Raw genomic sequence first — 27,210 nt, 5'->3', positions numbered from 1 at the left:
GTCAGAAAGAGCCGGCTTCTCTTGTGCCACCAAGTCAATCATCATCTTCTATGCCAGTTCCACACCCAGTGTCCACTAACTCTTCAGGTAATGATCCTCATCTCATTTCTTCACCTGTTGTTGATGGTCCTGTTACGGATGATTTGAGTCTTCCTATTGCTCTCAGAAGGGGTTAGAGCTTGTACTCAATACCCTATTTCTAAATTTGTGTCATATGATTCGTTGTCTTCTCCGTATCGTTCTTTTGTTTCGTCCCTTTCTTCTGTGTGTATTCTGCAGGGTTAGAAAGAAGCCATCAATGATCCTAAGTGGAAGGTAGCTATGGTAGAAGAGATACAAGCTTTGTGTAAAAATAACACATGGGAGTTGATGTCTCTTCCAAATAGGAAAAAACGAGTCGGATGTAAGTGGGTGTTCACCATTAAGCACAATGCAGATGGGACGATTGAACAGTACAAAGCAAGACTAGTGGCCAAGGGATTTACCCAAACATATGGAATAGATTATCAAGAAACTTTTGCCCTGGTAGCAAAGATGAATTCCATTCGGGCTATTCTATCATGTGCGGCTAATTTGGGATGGCCTCTACAACAACTAGATGTGAATAATGCTTTTCTTCATGGGGATTTGGAGGAGGAGGTATATATGGATGTACCTCCAGGATTCTCATCTCAGTCTACAGTTGGAAAGGTTTGTAGATTAAAGAAGGCTTTGTACGGTTTGAAACAATCTCCTAGAGCCTGGTTTGGTAGATTCCTCAAGGCAATGCTGGGATTTAGGTATCAGCAAAGCAATGCGGATCACACCTTGTTTGTCAAACGCAATGTACATAAGGTAACAGTGCTTATTTTATATGTGGATGACATAGTTGTGATAGGTAATGATGAGGAGGAGGTGACCCATCTCAAGATGCAGTTAGCCAAGGAGTTTGAGATAAAAGAACTTGGTCCATTGCGATACTTTCTTGGGATTGAAGTTGCTCGATCTGATAAAGGCATCTTTATTTCTCAAAGGAAGTACATTCTAGATCTTCTTGAGGAAACGGGCATGTTGGGCTGTAGACCAGCTGATTCACCAATTGAGACTAATCATCATCTTTGTAATGGAATTGGTGAGCCTGTGGAGAAGGAAAGGTACCAAAGACTTGTGGGAAGACTGATATATCTCTCTCATATTCGTCCAGATATTGCCTATGCAGTTGGGATAGTGAGTCAGTTTATGCATGATCCTCGTGCAACTCATTTGGATGCAATCTATCGCATTTTGAGGTACCTTAAATCTACCCCTGGAAAAGGAATTTTGTTCTCTAATCATGGTTACTTGCGGTTGGAAGCATTCACAGTTGCAGATTGGGCAGGCTCTGTAGATGACCAACGCTCTACCTCCGGTTATTGTGCTTTTGTAGGGGAAAATTTAGTCACATGGCGTAGTAAGAAGCAAGCGGTCGTTTCTAAATCTAGTGCTGAAGCTGAATATAGGGCAATGGCACATGGAACATGTGAACTAATGTAGTTTCAATCTTTGTTGAGTGATATAGGGCTTGATTGGAGTGGTCCCATGACTTTGTATTGCGACAACAGTTGCTATTAGTATTGTACACAATCCTGTACAACATGACCGGACTAAGCATATTGAGATTGACAGACATTTCATTAAGGAGAAATTGAATAAGGGTGTGATATGTATGCCTTTTGTTAAGTCTGAAGATCAACTGGCGGATGTTTTTACTAAGGGTCTTAGTAGTAAAGTCTTTCACCCTATTTGTTGCAAGTTGGGCATGAGAAACATCTTTGCACCAATTTGAGGGGGAGTGTTAAGTGTTAGGGTAGTTTGGTCTATGTATTATTCTTATTAATATAAGTAGTTATGTGTAAGGGGGAAACCCTATGCTTTTTGAATCAATATTATACAGCAGCTTTCTCTCGTTCTATTTCTTCTTCTTATTCTTCTTCTTCTTCTCATCTATACATTCAACAAAAACTTATGCACATCCTAGTGAAATAGGTAGTCTTGGTAAATCAGTTTAAACATATGTAACTTTTCATACAGAACTAGAGTCCAAGTAACCTTCTGTTAAAACCTATCACCTACTTCACCCACTTAAACCTACTCCACTAAACCTAACCCACTACACCACTACCACCTCACCTACTCCACTAAACCTAACCCACTACACCACTACCACCTCCACTTCACCTACTCCTTACCTACTACACACCCACCCTCTTCTATATATAGGAATCATGAATCATTGTAATAAATAGAACATTATATCAATCAATAATATACATCAATTTATTTTACATGGTATCAGAGCCTTAAGATTTAGGCCTATACTCCTTTCTTTCCGGCGGGCAGCCGGCCGACAACCTTGCCTTCGCTGCCCGCTGGAATTTTTCTACACATACCCATCTCAGTCTCATCAGTGGAAGAATTCATCAAGAGCTACTACTACCTCACAAGTTCCGTCTTCGTTAGCCTCATCAACCACATCATCTTTACAAAAAAAAATAAATAAAAAAAAAACCTTACCAAACAGATGGTGCAGCAACAACAGCTATTCTTCTCTGCTCCATACCTGCAAACTAAAGGCCCTCATTCAAGATCCGCTTGACTCGGTGCTTCCTCGTCTCGCCGGCCTCCTCCGATTTTAACAACTCCGGTGAGGTTGGGAGCAGAGAGGCCTCCGGTTCCGGCGGCGGTCTATCTCGGCTGTGTACGAGACAATCACTGGTCTTGGACCCAGAACAATGCAAACAAAATACCAAAAACAAACAAAGACCCAGATCCGAATCAGGCTGTTCTCTCTCTCCTTTCTTCACTTTTCCAACCCATGTGCACCTTTCTTTTATTATTATTATTATTATTTTTTTTTTCACCACCTTTAGTTGCTGCTTTATCGATTAATTAAATTATTGGATCCATGTCATTCTTACATCTGACAGTATTATCATACGCCACACCCACTCCATTTCTTTATTTTTTTCTTTTTTATTTCTTTCTTTCCACCCACTCTTGTTCCCCACTCATAGTTTTTTATATTTATTTTATTCCCTCTTTTGACAAGGACACGAACCACACATTGTTTTGCACACCCATCACCTTCTTTCCCTTATTTTATTTTTTATTACTTTAACCTTCCGAAATTTTTCTTCACCTTTATCCCCCACTTCATTTTATTTCTTATTATTATTCTTCTTTTCCACAAAAAAAAAAAAAAAAAAAAAAAAAAAAAAAAAAAAAAAAAAAAAAAACACAACGACACAGATGCACTGCACACCAAACTCAACGTCATTTTATTCATCTCAGGGGATCCACCCCGATCACACTTTTACATCAAAAAAAAAAAAAAAAAAAACAAACAACCTCATCCACAGGCGGGATTTTTTCTTCTCTACTCTGCCGCCGGTCTTTTCTTCTTGCCTCCGTCCTGGGCGGCCCTTGCCGGTGTTGCCTCCGTGTTTCCCACTCCACTGGGCATGATCACTACTCCCTGCTCCTCCACTGCAGCATATGGCAGCCCTCCAAATCGGAACATCACGGTGGCCTTCCGCTTCAGCTCCTTGTTTTCCACCTTTAGCACACTTATCTCTGCTCGCGCATCCTTATACATGCGTTGGAGCAGAGCCAGTTGGGCGTTTAACTGCTGCACCTCATTTGTCCTACTCTGCAGCCGGTTCGACAAATTTGTAACCGCAGTCATGGTTTCCACACATGACTTCAATGTATACTGATTGGCCTCCACATCCGACTGCACTGCCATTCTTTGCTCCACAGACCGCATAGGAAAGTTCAACGGAGCAAACTCCGGGGCGCTTGGTTGAGGTTCCAGTGCCACCGCACCAGTTATCTCTCTTGTTGACTCGTTGAGGTCGGGAAAAAGAGTGAGCAGACCACGGGACGAAGATGCCATATTCTGGGTAGCTGAACGGGAAGACGAGGCCATGTTATGGGTTGCTGAGTGTTTCAGAGAAAGGTTGGTTACAGAATGGCAACAGAGTGTTCCAGAATCTCTTTCTCAGAAACGGAAGAGTTTTTTCAAAGGATTTTCGGCGGTTTCAGACTGGTTTGCACAGCCTCCGCCTCAACCTTGGTTAAATAGCCGAGGCCGACACGCCACTCTGTTGCTCACGTGCCTCGCCGCGTCTCCGGCTCACCTTTTGATGGCTCGACGCTTTCTGTCGGGCACGCCTTTTGATAAAGTGGGCGCGCCTTTTGAGGGCGCGACTTTTGAGGGCTCACTATATATATCCATATATATATATATTTGGGCAGCCTATATACACCATCATACAGTGTATTTTTTAAGGGTCCGACAAGACTCTGTAAACTGTCCCGACATTGATTCCGGTTAGCTCCTTTATGGGTCCGACAAGACTCTGTAAACTGTCCCGACATTGATTCCGGTTAGCTCCTTCATGGGTCCGACAAGACTCTGTAAACTGTCCCGACATTGATTTCGGTTCGTTTCTACAAGGGTCCAGCAAGACTCCGTAAACTGTCACCACAACTGTCACAATAGTGTCTGCTACAACGGTCCGACATGACCCCATAAACTGTCTTCTACATCGGTCTGACACAACCATCCAGTGTCCTCTACAACGTTATGACACCACCATACAGTGTCTTCACCATCGGTCTGACACGACCATACAGTGTCTCCTATCCTCTTTTCTTTTATGTATTCGTCTATTTTCTTGTTTTGTTACTCTCTCCAAACTCAAGTTGGCTAGTTCCTATCCCCCTTGAGTTTGCGGGGCTGTTAAAACCTATCACCTACTTCACCAACTTAAACCTACTCCACTAAACCTAACCCACTACACCACTAACACCTCACCTACTCCACTAAACCTAACCCACTACACTACTACCACCTCCACTTCACCTACTCCTTACCTACTACACACTCACCCTCTTCTATATATAGGAATCATGAATCATTGTAATAAATAGAACATTATATCAATCAATAATATACATCAATTTATTTTACACCTTCCGAGTGAGATTTAAATAGATTTGAACTGCTATACAAAATGTGTTTGATATATCACCACAGAGCACTGGGTTGACAGCATAGCTTACTTAGATTGCAGAATCCTTTGCTGAGGAATACAGCTGGGCTCTAAACTTGAAAATTGTCAAGTTACAGCAACTTCTGCTCCCAAATTATGTATAGTACATCTAGTGATTTGTTTTTTTGTTTTGGTTTAAATATTTCTGAAACAAAATCAGCTAATCCTGATCTTCTTGTACTCTATCTGGGACCTACAACAGCTTTAGAAAAAAATAAAGAACTTTTGCTGGAGTTTTTATTGCCCTACCTGAGATCTTATGAAGCATGGACGCTCTAAAATTAGTGCCGTGGCGGTGTCCGACACGGGGACACGGGACATGCCAGATGGCGTGTCCCTTTAATTTTATGATTTTTTTGTAAGGGACACGGCAGGGACACGGCGGGGACACGGCAGGGCTCTTTTTTTTTTTTTTTTTTTTTTAATCTTTTGCCTCTCTTATTTAGTGCTTTTGTGAAAAATATTATTGGATGTTGAATGTTTTCCCCTTCTCGTCTTAGTTCTTGTTATCATTATTATGACTTTTTTGTGATTTTTTTTGTGAATGGATGATCTATTAATTTGTTTAAATGTAATGGTTATGTTTATTCAATTAATGTTACTATGTTAGTGTTTGTTATTTTTAATTTAGGATGAATGTAATATGAATCTACGTAACACAAAAATATATAAAATAAATAAAATAAAATTCGCCGTGTCCTCCGCCGTGTCCGTGCCCCCATTTTTTGGAAATTGCCGTGTTCCGTGTCCGTATCCGTGTCCGTGTCCGTGCTTCATAGCGGAGATCTTTTTCTAATTTACCGATGTAGAAAGAAGTGACCAGTACTGGTGGCTGAAATATTGTAAACTATTAGGCAATTTTTGGTCTTGACTTTACCTTTACCTTTTTATTTGTGACGTTATAGTTGATGTGAAATTATATATCTGGTTAAATTAACTTCAAGTCTGCAAAAGGTCACATTCTGACAATAATGGGAAAATACAATAGGTGTCTTGTGGGAACCGGAACATACAGTTGAGAACTAAAAGCAATGCTAAAGTTAATGACTGGGTTGCTGCAATTAATGATGCTGGTATTCGGCCTCCTGAGGGCTGGTGTCATCCTCACCATTTTGGTTCTTTTGCTCCTCCACGGGGTTTGACTGAAGATGGTAGTCAAGCTCAGTGGTTTGTAGATGGCCTAGCAGCATTTGGAGCTATTGCTTTGGCAATTGAGGAAGCAAAGTCAGAGGTATATTTCTTGCAGCCATAGTGTTGCCAAATTATAATCAAGCACACTTTAATTTCCGATGTTGTCTACAGAACACTTGTTGGATGATTAAAAGTTGAATGCCAGATATTTATCTGTGGCTGGTGGCTGTGCCCAGAACTGTACCTCCGACGTCCTTTTCAGGCTCATGCATCCTCTCGGCTTGATGCCTTACTGGAAGAAAAAGCCAAGAAAGGTGTTCAGGTACACTAGTTCCTGCAAATGATTTTTTGGTTTAATACTGCATTGTTTCATCTGGATTGATCATACGTTGTTTGGGATACCTTTTTTTTATTGGATTTCTTACAAAATAAGTTGTAAAGTTTCCATTGTGATGATCGGTTCTGAGTTTTTTCTACTAATTTGATATCTTTATAATTTGATAGTTGAACGGATCCTTTACTTCTGCCGTCAAATTACTCTATTGATTATTGGCATCTACATGATAGAAAACATTGTTAAAGATCTTTGTGCTATCATATCATGTCTTGTTCATGTAGTGTCAATGAGTCATTAAAATTTACATGGGAAAAGCAGTACATGTAGGCCATGTTTGTTTGGGCGGACTGGATTAGCATTCCCATGACTAATAGTCCTAGGACTACGAATCCGTTGGATTATGTATCCTATCTTAACTAATAGTCAAGTTTAAAATAATTAGTCCGTATTTCAATTGTTTAACCAAACATCGGATTAATAATTTTATTGGACTATTAATCAAATCCCAAGCTCATGTCCACCCAAACAAACATGACCGTAGTTGAATACTGCTCTGTGTTTCCTTATTTTGAAGGAAAAATATTGGAATTCAATGCACTTTTTATTGAAATCAATACATTTTTTAATTGTTTTCAGCTATTTTCAAGACAATTTTACCTCAATCCCACTATTCAACAAGGGACAAGTTCCCGGGGGCACTCTTTAGCATTTGACTTCAAATTTTGGAGGCATCCAAGAAACTGTAGGAATGTGTTTATGAATGTCCAAGAAGTGTATCAGTGCCTAGCATAGACATGGCTCCTCTATAGAAGGGTCCATTCTACTTAGGCCTCCATCCAGATAAGCGACTGAAGAAGGAACTGATGCGTGATGTGCCTCATCATGTATGTAAAAAATCAATGTATAAAGAAAAAAATACAGAGAGAATAAATGTATCTGATGATCTTATTATTGATTGATGAGTTGATTGATATCTGATTGATTGTATAAATTACAGATGGTGAGGTACTCATTATATAGGAGAGGATTGGGGAGTAGGTGAGTGTGTGTGGTAGGTGAGTTGAGTGGAGGTGGTAGGTGATGATATATTTTAACAGCCCCCCGCAAACTCAAGGAGGATAGAAACTAACCAACTTGAGTTTGGAGAGAGGAGCAAAACAAGAAAATACATAAAAATAAAAAAAAATAGGAGACACTGTATGGTCGTGTTAGACCGTTGGTGAAGACAGTTTATGGGGTCATGTCGGACCGTTGTAGAAGACAGTTTATGGGGTCATGTCGGACCGTTGTAGAAACTAACCGGAATCTATGTCGGGACAGTTTACAGAGTCTTGTCGGACCCTTGTAGAAACTAACCGGAATCTATGTCGGGACAGTTTACAGAGTCTTGTCGGACCCATAAAGGAGCTAACCGGAATCAATGTCGGGACAGTTTACAGAGTCTTGTCGGACCCTTGTAGAAACTAACCGGAATCTATGTCGGGACAGTTTACAGAGTCTTGTCGGACCCATAAAGGAGCTAACCGGAATCAATGTCGGGACAGTTTACAGAGTCTTGTCGGACCCTTAAAAAGTCGCACCCTCAAAAGGTGTGCCCAATTTTGTCAAAAGGCGTGCCATCAAAAGGCGTGCCCAATTCATTAAAAGGTGTACCGGATTCATCACGGCGAGGCACGTGAGTGCCTTGGTTGGCGCGCCCATTTGTCGGCTAGTGGGAAGAGGCACGCGATGCGCGTGGCTGCCTCGGCTATAAGACGGAGGCTGAGGCTGAGGCTGAGGCAAAAAAAACTTGCGAGCGATAGTCTGAGAGAGATTTCTGAGAGAGATTCTGTAACACTCTGTTTTCTGAGAGAGAGTTCTGAGAGAGATACTGTGTGACACTCTGTTGCCTAGAAAATGGCTTCATCGTCTTCCCGCGGGCTGCTCACCCTCTTTCCCGACCTCAACGAGTCAACGAGAGAGAGAACTGGTGCGGTGGCACTGGAAACTCAACCAAGCGCCCCGGAGTTTGCTCCGTTGAACTTTCCGATGCGGTCGGTGGAGCAAAGAATGGCAGTGCAGTCGGATGTGGAGGCCAATCAGTATACTCTGAAGGCATGTGTGGAAAGCATGACGGCGGTCACAAACTTGTCGAACCGGCTGCAGAGTAGGACAAACGAGGTGCAGCATTTAAACTCCCAGCTGGCTCTGCTCCAACGCATGTATAAGGATGCGCGAGCAGAGATAAGCGTGCTAAGGGCAGAAAACAAGGAGCTGAAGCGGAAGGCCACCGTGATGTTCCGTTTTGGAGGTCCTCCATATGCTGTAGTGGAGGAGCAGGGAGAAGGCAACTTGCTTGGTGGTCTGGGAAGCACGGAGGCAACACCGTCAAGGGCCGTCCAAGACGGAGGCAAGAAGAAGAGACCTGCAGCAGAGTAGAGAAGAAAAATCCCACTGTGGGTGTGGTTTTTTTTTTTTTTTTTTTTTTTTGTGTGGAAAAGGGTGATCGCCCCTGACATGAATAAAATGAGTTTGGTGTGCAATGCTTCGTCTGCTTCTTCTTCTTTTGTTTTTTTTTTTTTTTTTTTGTTTTTTTTTAATAATAATAATAAGAATAAAAAAATAAAATAGATAAAGAAAACAGAGAATATTTTTGGGAGAGGATGTTCAGGGCGGTGGAATATATTATAGAGTTTTGGATGAGTGGGTGCAGAGGTGAAGATTGAGTTAAAAAATAAAAAAGGGTACGGGTGTGTGCAAAAGGTGGGGAATGATGGGGGTGAAAGAAAGTGAGGGAGTGGGTGGAATTTCTCCATAAAGAAATATATGAAAACTATGGTACAGACCAGAAGATGTGAAGACAGCTCTAAAAAAGAAAACAAGAAAGCACAGGTCACTCACTCACTTTCTTTTCCAAACTCTTGCGCGTGCTCTCTCCCCTCTCATTTTCCAAATTAAAACAGAGGACTGTGCTCTGCGCTCTACAGGACTTACCCATGAAAGCTCTCGTCTTGCTCTTCTGACGAGGTGATCAGTAAGAGAGACCCAAAGCCAAAATCAAGATCGCCTACGATCACAAACTGTGTCAACTTCTCGAGGAGTACTCTCAGATCTTGATCGTGGCGGCCGATAATGTCGGATCGAACCAGTTGCAGAACATTCGCAAAGGTCTGCGTGGCGATTCGGTGGTTTTGATGGGTAAGAACACTATGATGAAGAGGTCTATCAGGATTCATACTGAGAAGACTGGCAACACAGCTTTCCTCAGTTGAAGACGAGAGTGCAAATTCGACGGAGAGGTCGAAGCTGGGAGAGTGGGACTATGTAGCAGTTCTTCTTGCCGGAGGAGATTGGGAAGAACCGAAGGGTCTTCTCTTGGATGCTTCTGAACCGGAGTGGTTCGGAGACTAGACCGGAGGAGCCGGAGGTGAAGAAGCGGTCAGATAGCCAGGTGGTGTTGAAGGTGTCGGTGGATCCGCCGCAGTCTATGTGGTAGACAGTGTTGAAAAGATAGGAGAGGATGAAGATAGTGTTGGAGCTGACAACGGTAGGACAGAATTTGTGTTTTGAAGAGTCTGCCGCCGCTGAGTTTGTAGAGCTTCGCGGATTGAGAGAGAGAGAGAGAGAGAGAGAAGATGGGTCACTCGAATGTCTGGAACTCTCATCCAAAGAGCTATGGTCCTGGCTCTCGCACCTGTCGCGTGTGTGGGAATCCTCATGGGTTGATCTGTAAGTATGGGCTTATGTGCTGCAGACAGTGCTTCCGCAGCAATGCCAAGGAAATTGGCTTTATTAAGTATCGCTAAAGGATTTCACTGGTTCTACAAGAGGGAAGAAGAAGGAAGGGTTTAGTAGCAGCGGAGTCAGGGTATGTGTAGAGGTCCGGCGGGCGGCCAAGGCGAGGCTGCCGCCCGCCGGTGAAACAGAATTATTAGCTTCTCAAGTTAGCTCTGATACCATGTAAAAAATCAATGTATAAAGAAAAAAATACAGAGAGAATAAATGTATCTGATGATCTTATTATTGATTGATGAGTTGATTGATATCTGATTGATTGTATAAATTACAGATGGTGAGGTACTCATTATATAGGAGAGGATTGGGGAGTAGGTGAGTGTGTGTGGTAGGTGAGTTGAGTGGAGGTGGTAGGTGATGATATATTTTAACAATGTATTTAATATTATTTTAAGTTGGTCGATTGATCTATTGTTTGTGATGAAACTACATCAATCTCTAGCATGCTTGAAGCTCAAAGATTTAGGTTAAATAGTTTGTTATTAAGCCCAACAAATTTATTATCTTCTACCAAATTGGAGAAGATCTTTTACTTTGATTTTAAATAAATTGTCAAGCCCTCAAGTCAACCCGCTATAAATTTGTATGTTCTTTGCAACATTGGAGAAGATTTCCCTTTTTGTTTTAGGGAGAAGCCGTCATGGCCTCGGGTCCTTTCTAGAAGAATATTTTGGAATTTGCACTTGGTTTTCTTCTTCTTTAATTTGCATACACAAAATTTGTGTGCAACCATCTCAATTCATTGTTACAACCTATTTACATGTTAGTGCATGATTTGTTTTCATCGAGCTTCACTATTTCCACCGTATTTTTAACTCATGAAAATAATTTCTTCCAAACTGAATCTATGTTATTGGCATTGATGTTACCATTTGCTACTAAAATCTACATTGGTCCACTTGGATGTATGTTGATTTTGATCAATTTATGGTTGCAGATTTATGTACTTCTATACAAAGAGGTTGCTCTTGCTTTGAAAATCAACAGTGTCTATAGTAAGAAAAAGCTTCTCGGCATTCATGAGAATCTCAGAGTACTACGTTATCCCGACCATTTCTCTAGTGGTGTCTATCTATGGTATGCAGTTTATAAGGAACCCTCCGGAAGTTCTTCCTGACTTTGTGATTTGGAATTTTTTATTTCTTTCAATTGAAACAGATTTTGCAGCTGCTGATAATCATTTTTGGCTACCTATAGGTCCCACCATGAAAAACGTGTCATTGTTGATTACCAGATTTGTTTTATTGGGGGACTAGATCTTTGCTTTGGACGTTATGACTCATTTGAACACCAAGTGGGTGATTACCCTCCCACGGTTTGGCCTGGGAAGGACTACTATAATCCAAGGTATGCTCCTTCATCTCCACATTCGGATCCTGATTCAGAAAGTCCAGTGGAGGATTCTCAGAAGATCAAATAGGACATGTTATGCCTGCTCAGCTGTATCTTAATTTGTTTAGTTGACAGACTAAGGTTCTGTATTCTTGAAGTTCCTCTGAAAATTTATTTAAGACCAAAATAATGAAATTTCAGGAGAGCAGATTACTATTGTTATATACTTGCATTGGAGTAACATAAGTATGATTTTTTTGTCGATATAAAAGTATTTGCCTATGCTCTTCATGTCTCCTGATCAGATGGGTTAAATCAATCTTTTATGTACTGGAGTGATGGTAAATAAAGTCTCTTCTCTTGAAAACAGCCACTAGCTAGCATTTGTAGTTTGCATATGGCAATTACTTGTGACATTTTTTTTTTCTTTTACATAGTTGCAAGTTGTTTAATGTCTTCTAATTTCAATTTCCAAGCGAATCTGAACCTAATTCTTGGGAAGATACAATGAAAGATGAATTGGATCGTCAAAAATATCCACGTATGCCATGGCATGACGTTCATTGTGCCCTGTGGGGACCACCCTGTCGTGATGTTGCCAGGCACTTTGTTCAGCGTTGGAACTATGCTAAGGTTGATCTTTGGTGATTACTGTTATGATTCTCCTGTTACATGTTTGATATTCGTGTAGTCTTAATCATCACCTATTATTTCAGAGAAATAGAGCTCCAAATGAGCAAGCAATTCCACTGCTCATGCCTCAGCACCACATGGTTATTCCACATTACATGGGTGGAAGTGAAGAGATGGAGGTCCAAACCCATGTTGGAAATGATCATAAAGACATCAGAATGCAGGATTCTTTTTCCTCTCGGTCATCTTTCCAAGATGTCCCTCTGCTATTGCCTCAAGAGGCTGATGGGCCGGATACTCTTACTGGAGACCCAAAATTAAATGGCTTGGCTAGGACTTGGGATTTCCGTGATCAGCCAAGTAGGGGTAACAGAAGTCCTTTCTCTTTCCGTAAGCCCCAAATTGATCCTTCAACATCAAATCTGCCAATGAAAGGCTTTGTGGATGACCTTGGTACTTCAGATTATCAGCATGAGTTGCCTTCAGATGCCATGATGCTGCCTGGCATTAGATCTTCAGATAAAGAATGGTGGGAGACACAGGAACGAAGTGATCAAGTTGTTTCCGCTGATGAAACTGGGCAAGTTGGTCCTCGTATTTCATGTCATTGTCAGGTGGGTTGTAAGTCTTGAAGTTGCCAGACATTTCTTAAGTTCAGTAATGTTGATCTTATTAGAATTTCTGATAGACTGTGCAGTTATCCTGTGGGATTGATGTTATCAGTTATCTCCTCTCCATTATAATTTTTTCATTCAACAAGTTGAAGAAATTGTTTTACTTTGTTGATCAATTCAACCAAGCATTCATTTGATTCTATTTCATATTTTAATCAGATAATAGTGTAAATTGTCTAATTAAGAGCTTCAAAATGAATGATCTTGGGGAGAGATGTCTACATTAAAATCTTTAGGGAGGTTTGTGATATATAAGAAGAGAAATTCACATTTCAGAGGTTTCTTTTGCTTATTCGAATCTCAGTTTTGAATTTTTGTGAATTGTAGTTACCCACACAACAGAAGAAAAATAAGAAGAGAAACACTAACCAAGTGTTTCTGGAATTAAATTAGATCTATGCAATGACAATATTCCACTTTTATATTCTTCTTCTTCTTCATTTTTTGTTTGGTATCTACATCACATATGTTGTGTACAATAGTTATTTAGCATTTCATATGCATTTACAGGACCCGACATATCCTTGGATCCTATAGTTTGTCTATTTTATAATGATTCACTGTTAAAAAATGATATATTATTGATTGATTTCTGATTGATGTGTCAATTACAGATGGTGAGGTACTCATTATATAGGAGAGGATTGGGGAGTAGGTGAGTGTGTGTGGTAGGTGAGTTGAGTGGAGGTGGTAGGTGATGATATATTTTAACAGCCCCCCGCAAACTCAAGGAGGATAGAAACTAACCAACTTGAGTTTGGAGAGAGGAACAAAACAAGAAAATACAGAAAAATAAAAACAATAGGAGACACTGTATGGTCGTGTCAGACCGTTGGTGAAGACACTGAATGGTTGTGTCATAACGGTGTAGAGGACACTGTATGGGGGTGTCATAACCATGTAGAGGACAGTTTATGGGGTCATGTCGGACCGTTGTAGAAGACAGTTTATGGGGTCATGTCGGACCGTTGTAGCAGACACTGTGTGGTCGTGTCAGACCGATGTAGCAGACAGTTTATGGGGTCATGTCGGACCGGTGTAGCAGGACAGTTTACGGGGTCATGTCGGACCGTTGTAGAAGACAGTTTACGGGGTCATGTTGGACCGATGTAGCAGCTGACCGGAATCAATGTCGGGACAGTTTACAGAGTCTTGTCGGACCCTTGGAGAAATTAACCGGAAACAATGTCGGGACAGTTTACAGAGTCTTGTCGGACCCTTGTAGAAACTAACCGGAATCTATGTCGGGACAGTTTACAGAGTCTTGTCGGACCCTTAAAGGAGCTAACCGGAATCAATGTCGGGACAGTTTACAGAGTCTTGTCGGACCCTTGAAAAAGCTAACCGGAATCAAATGTCGTGTAGAAAATTTAATGTATAAAGAGAAATAGAGAATTGTATTATTGATTGATATTAATGTTATGTCTATTACAATGATTCATGATTCCTATATATAGAAGAGGGTGAGTGTGTAGTAGGTAAGGAGTAGGTGAAGTGGTAGTGGTGTAGTGGGTTAGGTTTAGTAGAGTAGGTGAGGTGGTAGTGGTGTAGTGGGTTAGGTTTAGTGGAGTAGGTTTAAGTGGGTGAAGTAGGTGGAGAGTAGGTTTAGTGGAGTAGGTGGAGAGTAGGTGGATTTTAACAGCCCCCCGCAAACTCAAGGGGGATAGGAACTAACCAACTTGAGTTTGGAGAGAGTAACAAAACAAGAAAATACATAAAAATAAAAGAGGATAAGAGACACTGTATGGTCGTGTCAGACCATTGGTGAAGACACTGGATGGCGGTGTCAGACCGATGTAGAAGACAGTTTATGGGGTCATGTCGGACCGTTGTAGCAGACAATGTGGTGACAGTTGTTGTGACAGTTTACGGAGTCTTGCTGGACCCTTGTAGAAACTAACCGGAATCAATGTCGGGACAGTTTACAGAGTCTTGTCGGACCCATGAAGGAGCTAACCGGAATCAATGTCGGGACAGTTTACAGAGTCTTGTTGGACCCTTGTAGAAATTAACCGGAAACAATGTCGGGACAGTTTACAGAGTCTTGTCGGACCCTTGTAGAAACTAACCGGAATCTATGTCGGGACAGTTTACAGAGCCTTGTCGGACCCTTGTAGAAACTAACCGGAATCTATGTCGGGACAGTTTACAGAGTCTTGTCGGACCCTTAAAAAGTCGCACCCTCAAAAGGTGTGCCCAATCTGTCAAAAGGCGTGCCATCAAAAGGCGTGCCCAATCCATAAAAAGGCGTGCCATCAAAAGACGGGCTATCAAAAGGCGCGCCCATGTCATAAAAGATGTGCCGGACATGATGGCGAGGCACGTGAGTGTCTTGGTTGGCGTGCCCGTTTGTCGTCTGGCGTCAAGTGGCGCGCGATACGCGTGGCTGCCTTGGCTATTTAACCAAGGTTGAGGCGGAGGCTGTGCAAACCAGTCTGAAACCCGCCGAAAATCCTTTGAAAAAACTCTTCCGTTTCTGAGAAAGAGATTCTGGAACACTCTGTTGCCATTCTGTAACCAACCTTTCTCTGAAACACTCAGCAACCCATAACATGGCCTCGTCTTCCCGTTCAGCTACCCAGAATATGGCCTCTTCGTCCCGTGGTCTACTCACTCTCTTTCCCGACCTCAACGAGTCAACAAGAGAGATAACTGGTGCGGAGGCCCGTGAACCTCAACCAAACACCTCTGGGTTTGCTCCGTTGAACTTTCCGATGCGGTCGGTGGAGCAAAGAATGGCAGTGCAGTCGGATGTGGAGGCCAATCAGTATACATTGAAGTCATGTGTGGAAACCATGACTGCGGTTACAAATTTGTCGAACCGGCTGCAGAGTAGGACAAATGAGGTGCAGCAGTTAAACGCCCAACTGGCTCTGCTCCAACGCATGTATAAGGATGCGCGAGCAGAGTTAAGTGTGCTAAAGGCGGAAAACAATGAGCTGAAGCGGAAGGCTACCGTGATGTTCCGATTTGGAGGTCCACCATATGCTGTAGTGGAGGAGCAGGGTGGAGTGAACGTGCTCGGTGGAGTGGGTAGTATGGAGGCAGCGCCGGTAAGGGACACCCAAGAGAAAAGCAAGAAGAAGAGACCTGCAGCAGAGTAGAGAAGAAAAATCTTGTGTTGTGGTGGTTTGTTTGTTTGTTGGTTTTTTTTTTTTTTTTTTTTTTGTGTAAAATTGTGATCGGGGTTGATCCCTGAGATGAATAAAATATGATTTGGTGTGCAAAGCTATATGGTATGAAGGGAATTGGAAAAAGATTAAAAAGAATGTGAAAGAAAAATAAAGAAAAAATAATAAAAATATATTTGAAATCAAAAAATGAAAGATGGAGGAAATAAGGAAAGTGGTTTGGAGAAAATAAATAAAAATAAAAATAATGGAGTTGGAAATCAAACGGAGGAGAGATGAAGTTTTTTTTTTTTTTTTTTTTTAATATAATATAATAAAAAGAGATATATATATATATATATATATATATATATAATAAAGAAAGTGGGGAACAAGAGTGTAAAGAAAAGAAAAAGTATAGGTTGCATCGTGGGTCACATGGGTGAGTAAAAGAAAACAATAAAGAAATGAGTGGGTGCCCCCCATGTGCAAGGATAGTGCTGACACTTCAATAGGTGGTACAGCCTGCTGAGCATCAGCTTTGACAGGAGCTGCCTTTGGACCTTTTCTCTAATAAATGCGTCAAACTGTTGCTGTTGGTGTTATCAAGAATGTGGAGAAGAGGAGGCTTGTCTGATGGCCTCTTGGGCTGTGTAATCATATCGAGGTTGGTGGACCTCTCAATCATGTTGTCACCCTCAAAACCAGAGATGGGGACAAAAGGAATTTTGTCAGGGTTGTAACCAACCTTCTTCAGATAGGAAGAGACTTCCTGCACAATTTCATCATACCTTGCTTTTGAGTACTTAGGAGTGGTAGCATCCATCTTGTTACAGCAGCAAATCATCTGCCTCACTCCAAGAGTAAAAGGAAGGAGAGCATGTTCACGGAAGAACTTGGGCTCCTTCTCAATCTCCTTGCCAGATCGACGATCAATCTCAGCAAACTTGACAGCAATGTGGGAGGTGTGGCAGTCAAGAACTGGAGCATACCCATTACCAATCTGACCCGGGTGATTCATAATAATAACCTGGGAGGTGAAATTTGCAGCTTCCTTGGCTGGATCATCCTTTGAGTTGGATGCAACAAAACCACGCTTGAGATCCTTCACTGCAACATTGTAGATGAAGACGACCGAGACGGTGGTGTATGGGAGGACAACAGTGAGAGGAGGGGCAGTGGTGGTGGACTCGAAGAAATTTCAAGGTATGTGTAGAAAATTCTAGCAGATTAGGTTGAGGTCCGGCGGGCGGCCAAGGCGAGGTTGCCGCCCGCCGGTGAAGCGAAAAATACTAAGTGCTTAACCTTGCTCTGATACCATGTAGAAAATTTAATGTATAAAGAGAAATAGAGAATTGTATTATTGATTGATATTAATGTTATGTCTATTACAATGATTCATGATTCCTATATATAGAAGAGGGTGAGTGTGTAGTAGGTAAGGAGTAGGTGAAGTGGTAGTGGTGTAGTGGGTTAGGTTTAGTGGAGTAGGTGAGGTGGTAGTGGTGTAGTGGGTTAGGTTTAGTGGAGTAGGTTTAAGTGGGTGAAGTAGGTGGAGAGTAGGTTTAGTGGAGTAGGTGGAGAGTAGGTGGATTTTAACATGTCGGGACAGTTTATAGGGTCATGTCGGACCGTTGGAAAAGTGGCACCCTCAAAAGGTGTGCCCAATTTTATCAAAAGGCGTGCCATAAAAAGGTGTGCCCAATTCATCAAAAGGTGTGCCGGAAATGATGGCGAGGCACGTGGGCGCCTTGACTTGCGCGCCCGTTTGTCGGCTGGTGGCAAGAGGCGCGCGATGCGCGTGGCTGCCTCGGCTATAAGACGGAGGCTGAGGCTGAGAAAAGCTGCGAAAAACCTCTGAAAAAAAAAAACTTCGTTGTGCTGAGAGAGAGAGTCTGAAAAACTCTTCGTTGTGCTGAGAGAGAGAGTCTGTAACACTCAGTTGCCCAGAAAATGGCCTCGTCCTCGTCTTCCCGTGGACTGCTCACCCTCTTTCCCGATCTCAACGAGTCAACGAGAGAGAGAACTGGTACGGTGGCACTGGAAACTCAACCAAGCGCCCCGGAGTTTGCTCCGTTGAACTTTCCGATGCGGGCTGTGGAGTAAAGAATGGCAGGGCAGTCAGATGTGGAGGCCAATCAGTATACCTTGAAGTCATGTGTGGAAACCATGACGGCGGTCACAAATTTGTCGAACCGGCTGCAGAGTAGGACAAATGAGGTGCAGCATTTAAATTCCCAGCTGGCTCTGCTCCAACGCATGTATAAGGATGCGCGAGCAGAGATCAGTGTGCTAAAGGCAGAGAATAAGGAGCTGAAGCGGAAGGCCACCGTGATGTTCCGATTTGGAGGTCCGCCATATGCTGTAGTGGAGGAGCAGGGTGGAGTGATCGTGCCCAGTGGAGTGGGAAACACGGAGGCAACACCGTCAAGGGCCGCCCAGGACGGAGGCAAGAAGAAGAGACCTGCAGCAGAGTAGAGAAGGGAAAAGGAAAAAAAGGAAAAAATCCCGCCTGTGGGTGGATGTTTGTTTGTTTGTTTGTTTTTTTTTTTTTTTTTTTTTTTTGTGTAAAAATGTGATCGGGGTTGATCCCGGAGATGAATAAAAGATGGGTGTTGTGCAAATTTGTAAACTGTTTGGTTTTTTTTTTTGTTTTGTTTTGTTTTGTTTTTTTTTTGTGTTTTTTTTTGTGTTTTTTGTGTTTTTTTAGTTGTTGATGAAAGACGGGGAACACGCCCATGTGATAATAATAAAAATAATGAGAATGAGAAGGTGCACATTGTCCAGGGAAGGGATGATGAAAAGAAAATAAAAAAAAAGGGTTTTGGAACCTGTGGGCTAGGATAGTGGAATTGTAATATATTAAAAAGGGGTGGGTATAGTGCAAGTGGGTTGGTAATATATTAAAATAAAATAAGTATAGTGCAAGTGTGTTGGTAATATAGTAAAGTAAAATAAAAGAAATCCAGTGATGGGTTGCTGAAGATGGGCGTTCTGAAAAAAAAGGGGTTCTGAAAGAGTGCTTTATAATAAAAAAAAAATAAAGGTTGGGTTTTGTTTTGTGGTGGGTATCTTAGTTGAAGATTTCTTCATTGGTGTTAGCGAAGTGGGACAAGAAAGTGTACTCGGGTCTGCGGAAGCCACCAGATTGACAAAATCGATGCTCTCTTGGCCTGCTAATGGCTCAATGGTATTGGTTTCAGAATGTCTCTCTCTCTCTCTCTCTCTCTATTTTTAGTGCTAACAATGAATGCAGGATCCATGAACTCTTTAACAGGGAAAGCACAAACTCGATGCCCCCTTCAAGAACAGTTTCTTCATAGGAAAAGTTCTTGAGAAAAATTGGATAGATTCATACCAAACAGATCGGCGATTGATTTCGAGTATGCACACTACATGCTGACTGAAGGGCGGAAAGTTTAGGCAAGTGGTTTACTCCATGCAAGGAACTTGGTATTGCAGCTGAACACGGATACTTCATGAGGTGGTCTGAGGGCCAGGCATGGGAAGTTTGTGGGCATAGCAGCGTTTTTGGGTGGATGCAGATAGCTGAGCCTGTCATGACGTTATATACAGAAGCTACTGATGGTTCTTCCATTGAAACAAAGGAGAGTGCATTGGTTTGGCACCATCAGGATGCAGATCCAGGTTTTGGATCCAGCCAGGCCAAGGAGATGTTAGACCATCTTGATAGCGTGCTCACAAATGAACCTGTAGTAGTGAAAAGTGGCCAGTTCATTGTTGAAGTGAAACCTCAGGGAGTGAGTAAAGGCCTAGTTGCAGAAAAGATCTTCACATCAATGGCCTAGACTTCTCTACTCTGGTGTGAGCTTGGTGAGACAAGGACTGCGACTCGAACGAGTTGGACGTGAAGGTGGTGAACTCAAAGAAATTTCAAGGTATGTGTAGAAAATTCTAGCGGACTAGGTTGAGGTCCGGCGGGCGGCCAAGGTGAGGTTGCCGCCCGCCGGTGAAGCGAGAAATACTAAGGTCTTAACCTTGCTCTGATACCATGTTAAAAAATGATATATTATTGATTGATTTCTGATTGATGTGTCAATTACAGATGGTGAGGTACTCATTATATAGGAGAGGATTGGGGAGTAGGTGAGTGTGTGTGGTAGGTGAGTTGAGTGGAGGTGGTAGGTGATATATTTTAACATTCACATTATCTAAAAAAGGAACAAATCTATCTTCAATATTTATGTCTTTGAGTACCTTTATTGATGTTGCCATTGGATTTGCTAGTGACAAAAGCTCCGGAGACAACTTGGAAAGCTATTCAAGTTGATACAGATGGGCTGAGGCTTAAAGTTGGGTAGAAAATAGAATTTAACATGCTATTAGTTTCATGCTTTTACAGGATATCGAGGAAGTTTACTTGTCTGTGTGTTGGATGAGCATAGTAATATAATTGATTTATACAATAAGATGGGAATATTCTGATCTGATGGAAGCCCTTGGACAAGCATAGTTATATAATTGCCTACATCCAATCCCAGACTATATAATAAATACATATATGTTGCTTAGCAACTCACATGTCCATTTTATTTTGTTTGTTATATTTGTCTTTGTATCATTTTTAATCATCACCTCTCATTTTCAGATTATACGGAGTGTCAGCCAATGGACCGCTGGAACAAACCAAATTGAAGAGAGTATTCATAATGCTTATTGCTCTCTAATTGAAAAGGCAGAACACTTCATCTATATTGAGGTATATAATAAGATTTTTCATCGTTCATACTGTAATAATTTTTGTGAATTTATTATGTTCAAAATCAATGGTTTAGCAATATAAATAGAGGGACTCAAAGAACTCCACAAAAGAGATTTTAGTTGTTGAAGAAAAAATTGGAGAAAAGAACAGGAAAAGATTATGTAGTGCACTATTCTTGAGAAGCATAGCCACGGAGATAATTTTGCTAGTATCTGAAACTGTCTTCTTCTTAGTACTAAAGTGTTAAATTCATTTAGATAAAAAATGTAATGGAGAACTTTTTATTAGAAACTTGAGATCTTTTTTAGTATGTAACATGTCAAGTTGAAATTCATAATAATGCTTCTCCACAACTTGAATCCATTTCTTTCCTTCAAGTAGTACAAACGTAATTATGTGAAGAAAGTTTTGTTACATGAGAAACAAAGTGGCCTATATGCTTTAACTTTCCACGAGACAATTTATAGTTGATTCCATATACCTGACCTTATGCTACATATTATTACCTCGAAATTAGGAATGTTAATGATTAATCTTGGTTCTAACTTCTAATCATGAGCAATTTCTTAAATTGAGTTTTTGCTAGAGCAAACACATTCCGTTATCAAATTTTCCATCTTAGGTTTGGTTTCTGATCTTTGTGTGAAAGGTCTGTTCTGCAGCATGCCACCAATGAATTGGAAATGAAGAAAAAAACGTTATGTGATCGTCATTACTATCATCATCATAGTAATCTTGCAGTCTGCCTATTACTCAGTCCATCCAAGTCTATTATAATTGCTGTATTTTGTTGTTTATATTGGCTTCATCGTGGGGTTTTGCATCAAGGAGACTTCCAGAAGTTTCAATTCACTTTTCTTGTTTCTGACAATTTCCTTTTATGCACGGGCCACATATCTCCAGAACCAATTCTTCATCTCAGGTCTTTTGGGAGATGAGGTTATACGGAACGCATACTAGAATCATTATATAGGCGTATTATGCGAGCATACAATGAGAAGAAGTGCTTCAGGGCTTTTATTATCATACCGCTTCTACCTGGCTTCCAGGTAATAACACTTGGTGATTTGCTTTCAATGTCAAATTTTAGGTAGTTATTCCGTTTTCATAATAAGTTTTTAACAGGGGGGCGTGGATGATGGTGGTGCAGCAGCTGTGAGAACCATTATGCATTGGCAATATCGAACAATTTGCAGAGGACACAATTCAATATTGCATAATCTTTATGATCTTCTTGGTTCTAGGATGCATGATTACATATCGTTCTATGGCTTAAGAGCTTATGGCAGACTTTTTGACGGTGGTCCCGTGGCAACCAGTCAGGTGTTTATAGCTTTTTATTTTGAAAATCTATGCCAGTGTGTTTGATGTAGCTTTTTTTTACAGTTTATGAAGCAAAAATAACTTAAATAAGCTGAAAAAAGCTGATTATTGGAAAGCAGTGGAGAAGTGCTTTTAACTTCTGCTTTCTGATTATTAGCTTTTAGCTTACTAGAAGATGCACCAAACAGGCCTATTGTCTGCATTTACGCACCTTACTGCTTATATTTTCCTTGTCCTTGATCAATCACAAAAGGTATATACAGGCATCACTTTCCAGCAACATTTGGCCCTGCACCTAGAAGTGTAATGCAGAAAAAGCTTTAGCGTGTATCACATAAATAAATAATCTCATTTTGCATTCTTATGTTTCTGCAGATATATGTGCATAGCAAAATCATGATAATTGATGACTGTATATCCTTGATAGGATCAGCTAATATAAATGACAGGAGTTTACTTGGATCAAGAGATTCTGAGGTATCAACTTAAACTTTTGGATCCTTTTGCATTAATGTTTTCTATTCTTTGGCCAGCTATTTTAAATTGCAGAACCGGATTATATCATAGTTGATTTCATAATGGAGCTCATTTATTTTTCATTACCCTTTCTTTCAGAAACTATATACATGAGCTCGGAATTTGAAGGTGAGGCAAAGAATTTCTGTTTGGGAATTTGTAGTTTTTTTGGGGAAAAAAATAATGCTCGGTTCTTAATATAAGCATGCAAGTTTGAAAATTTTGCATCCGTGGATTCTCTTTGTTCCTCTTTTTTTTTTTCTTTTCAAATATTTGTGAAGTGAGCCATTGATGCAAGCTGCTGAACAGTTCTGTTTTTTTTTTACCCTTTAAAATTTACAAATTAATAACTAAAGTAGTAGATACAATTATTTACTTTCAGATTGCTATTCTTAACACACAGAATTTTGTTGTTATTTCTGACTTCCTGAATTTTTCCTCCATTTGGTCACAACCAATCACATTACCAGCAACTCTAAACTTCTTGACAAACTACAAATCTATCATGATATGCTCCTCATTTTAATGTACAAATCTCCATCACTTTTTTGTAGTAGTTTTTCCTAGTTGTTAACAAAAATGTTGTCGATTCAGATTGGTGTACTTGTTGAAGACAAAGAATTTGTTGATTCATGTATGGGAGGAAAGCCTTGGAAGGCAGGAAAATTTTCTTCAAGTCTTCGCCTTACGCTATGGTCTGAACACCTTGGTCTTCCAGCTGGGGAGGTTTGTACATCTAACAAAACAAATTTTTTTTTTTCATAATGACTAAAGCCAAGACAGGTTAGTGAACGAGAGACTAATGAATGCTTGTGTTAATCTTAATACCTTGCTGACTGCGTATTATTCTTTTTTATTCAGATTAGTCAAATAAATGACCCGGTGGTTGATTCAACTTACAAAGACATATGGATGGCAACGGCAAAGGTGAGGATGACAAAATGTTTTAAAACTATTTTTTCTTCAGGCTTGAGACTTGAAGAAGAAAAAAAGAAAAGAAAACTGTATTCTGCACTTTTTCTTTTCTTTTGTGTGTGTGTGTGTGTGTTTTAGGTAGGGGAAGATTGAACCCCATATCCATAATGGCTTTTAGAAATATTATGGTTATGTTTGGATATTGGATTTGTGGAGGGAAAAAAGAAATGACGTAGAAACTATTTCCCTACACCACACCACACACAGACACACACACAAATCAAAGATAAAACAATCTAAGCCTTCTAAACGGCAAAGGTGAGGATGATAAAATGTTAGCTTTGAGTCAAAAACTTGCTCAAATTGCCTTTCTCATTATTTTCATGGACATGACGACCGAGGATTTAAATTCAGAGAGATAGAGAGAGCGAGAGGGAGGTTTAGTTAAGGGAAGATTGAGACCCAGATGTAGTCGGGCTTTTAAAAAAATATTAAGGTTGTGTTTAGATCTTGAATTTGTGGAGGAAAAAATAAATCAAGTAGAAGCTCTTATTTTCTTTTTTCTTTTTTTAAAAAAAATAATTTTCTCTGTTTTTTTTTCTTCCTCCTACAAATTTAAGATTGAAACACAACATGCAAGTCTTCTAAATGGGGAACACAAATGTTTTAATAGTTTGAGTTTGCTCGTGAGTAAAAAAGCAAGGGCTTTGCGAAGAAGGTTTTCTATATTTATCTTTTGCTTCTATATTCCTATGATATGATTACTAAATACAGATGTTGTATTGATAGACGAATACCATGATCTACCATGACGTCTTTTCTTGCATCCCAAATGATCTAATACATTCCAGGTACGATCTTGCTGCCAACTTCTTCTCCTGTTTCCCTTTTTTCTCGGTTTCTAATGCATACGCATCCTACCATCACATGCAGAGTTGCACTGAAACAATGCACGACATGCTGGAAGGAAAAACTCGGCCACACTACAATTGACTTAGGAATAGCCCCAGAGAAACTAGAATCATATCAAGATGGTAATATCAAAGGCACTGATCCCTTGGAGAGATTAGAGTCGGTAAAGGGACATCTCGTTTCTTTTCCTTTGGATTTTATGTCCCGGGAAGATTTAAGACCTGGGTTTAGCGAAAGCGAGTATTATGCATCTCAAGTATTTCATTAGGTATGATATACGATCGAATGAAGCCAAAGCCCTGTTGTTGTGTCTAAATTTGCTGAAACGGAAAGAGAGTAAAAGAGAATAATTTTTTTTTTTATAAATCATCATAGAAATGGTAAATATCACGGAAGGCCATTAAAAAAATTATTTTTCGCTGCAAAAGCCCTGTTGAGTGGGGAGCTTGGAGGTGTATAGAAGGAAAACAACTGGGTAGTGGTTCGAGTGTCAGACATTCGAGCTGAAAATGTGGCATCAGAGATAAGGTTTCGGTGACAAATTTGGATATTTAAGTGTCCAATTCGCAGTTAAGTTATTGTTTTACTTCTATTTGTTTTTTCCTTCTTTTTATATGTTCATGTAATTTGATTAATCATCATTGTATAAAACTCATTAATTCAGTATTTTTATTATATGTTATATTTTTGATATATGCTTTACATTATAAGCTTTGACGTATGTTGATAGGTAGTGATTTAAAAAAACTTCAAAGAGAATAATGAGGTATTTTGGAAATTAAGGTATAAACCTCAAAATTGTCAATTTTAAATTGGAGATTGTTAGCTCACAACTTATTTATTTATTTTTGATTCAAAATCCTTCCTCTCACCTAATTTCTCAATAAGCTGAACAATTTTTTGATAGAATAATGCACCTTCAATTCATCTTAAGGTTTCGGTCACATATTCAAAAATTGAAATTGTTTACTCTCTTAAAACTAGAATAATGCACCTTCAATTCATCTTTTGCATAATTTTTGAATTTATATTTTGGGTTTACTAGATGACAAATTCCAAAAGTCTATTGTTTTTTTTTACAAAGAAAAAAGAAATAAAAGTCCAACACAAAGGTTGTAATATATGTTAAGCTTTACAGTGGGTTTAGATTGAGAAATTTGATGAGGAAAAAAAAAAAAGAAGAAGAAGAAATTAAGAGAGAAATCTCATTATTTGTTTGAATAATTAAGGAGATGAAAAATAGTAAAAAATTAAGAGAAATGTCAAAAAAATAATTTTTTAAAATTTGTTTTTTGTTTCTCGGTAAGAAATTAAAATTAATCTTTATAAAAAAAATTCTAATAATTAAATTACCCATTTAAATATAAAATAAAATACATATTTTCTCTTTTATTTATTATTCATCTAGATAAAATAATAAAAAGGTAATTTTTCTCATTTATTCATTAAACTATAACCTTAAACGCACTATTAATTTTGGAGGAATAACATATCAATATATATCTTGAAAAAAAAAAATTCAAATTAATAATAAACTTTATGAACTTTAATTATTAAGGGCAGAAACTTGGGGCATTTCCCTAAATAAGTCAAAATAGTAAATCAATTCCCAAACTAAGCCTAGTTTTGAAAGAATTCTCAAAATAAGCTAACTTGTGGTTCACAATCACGATTTCAACATGGGGGCATTTCCCTAAATAAGTCAAAATAGTAAATCAATTCCCAAACTAAGTCTAGTTTTGAAAGAATTCCCAAAATAAGCTAACTCGTGCTTCACAATCACGATTTCAACATATATACGCCTGTCTCGCGTGAAATTGGGGAAGTCTTAAAATCGTGGTTACAAAAAGTGCTTTTGATTAAGAAATCGCGGTTACAAAACGCGCTTTTATTTATTTATTTATTTTTTTCTGAACTTGCTGTTCCAAACCATGATTTTATCCAAAAAAAATTTTGTTCTGAATTCGCTGTTATAAACCACGATTTTATCCAAAAAAAATTTTGTTCTGAATTTGCTGTTATAAACCACGCTTTTATGAAAAAAAAAATTTCTTCTGAACTCGCTGTTTCTAACCACGTTTTTTTGTCAAAATTTTTTTCTTCTGAACTCGTGGTTATGAACCACGCTTTTAGCCTAAATTTTTTTTCTTCTAAAAGCGCGGTTTTGAACCACGCTTTTTTAGCAATTTTTTTTTTTAGTTTCAATTTAACTGAACTCTGAAGAAGAATTTTTTTTTTTTTTTTGGTTTTTTTTGTTTCTGTTGTCATTGTTTTGGTGATAATGTATTTCAGAATAATTTTTTTGGGTTAAAATTGTTTTACTAAAACCGTTCTCATGTGATTTTTTTTTTCTTTTGTCTTTATTTTGGGTTAGAATGTGTAATTCAGCATTTTTTTCTGGCTTGACTAAAGTAAATTTATTTTGTTCTTTTTTGTGTTTATTTTGGGTTAGAAGGTAATAATGTAATTCATAATTTTTTTGAGATTTAGTAAAGCCGTTTTGATGTAATTTTTTTATTTTTTTATTTTTTCTTTGTTTTGGGTTAGAAGGTGTTATTCAGCAATTTGTTTGGGCTTTAATAAAGCCATTTTCATTTAAATATATATATTTTTTCTTTTGTCTTTGTTTTGGGTTAGAAAATGATAATGTAATTCATAAATTTCTTTTCGCTTTACTAAAGCCGTTCTCATGTAAATAATTTTTTTTTTCCTGTTGGCTTTGTTTTGGGTTAGAAGGTGATATTGTAATCCATAA

General features: G+C 39.4%; 1 protein-coding gene and 1 pseudogene across 2 annotated transcripts in view; one reads left to right on the top strand and one right to left on the bottom strand.

Annotated features, from left to right (window-relative positions):
• The window catches only part of LOC114263591 (phospholipase D zeta 1-like), a 51,934-nt pseudogene extending 26,786 nt beyond the window's left edge, over window positions 1–25,148 (top strand). Inside the window, exons 9-22 of the transcript XR_014334923.1 lie at window positions 6,064–6,306; window positions 6,412–6,528; window positions 11,255–11,394; window positions 11,515–11,664; window positions 12,126–12,282; window positions 12,366–12,896; window positions 20,676–20,786; window positions 21,693–21,838; window positions 21,915–22,112; window positions 22,488–22,589; window positions 23,223–23,354; window positions 23,490–23,555; window positions 24,333–24,394; window positions 24,477–25,148. The product of XR_014334923.1 is annotated as a phospholipase D zeta 1-like (transcript). The remainder of the gene's footprint in view (window positions 1–6,063; window positions 6,307–6,411; window positions 6,529–11,254; window positions 11,395–11,514; window positions 11,665–12,125; window positions 12,283–12,365; window positions 12,897–20,675; window positions 20,787–21,692; window positions 21,839–21,914; window positions 22,113–22,487; window positions 22,590–23,222; window positions 23,355–23,489; window positions 23,556–24,332; window positions 24,395–24,476) is intronic.
• LOC145794941 (uncharacterized) lies at window positions 16,420–17,267 on the bottom strand (the record flags this gene model as incomplete). Its single annotated transcript, XM_082877338.1, has 1 exon — window positions 16,420–17,267. A coding segment is annotated over one exon (666 nt), but the record flags the coding sequence as incomplete, so codon positions are not given.
• Window positions 25,149–27,210: the final 2,062 nt, after the last annotated feature.

Source organism: Camellia sinensis, chromosome 7 (genome assembly GCF_055761805.1).
Source record: "Camellia sinensis isolate YWXY chromosome 7, ASM5576180v1, whole genome shotgun sequence".
Classification (NCBI taxonomy): Eukaryota; Viridiplantae; Streptophyta; class Magnoliopsida; order Ericales; family Theaceae; genus Camellia; species Camellia sinensis.
The sequence above is the reverse complement of the archived record's forward strand: the minus strand, read 5'-3'. Positions and strand labels throughout refer to the sequence as shown.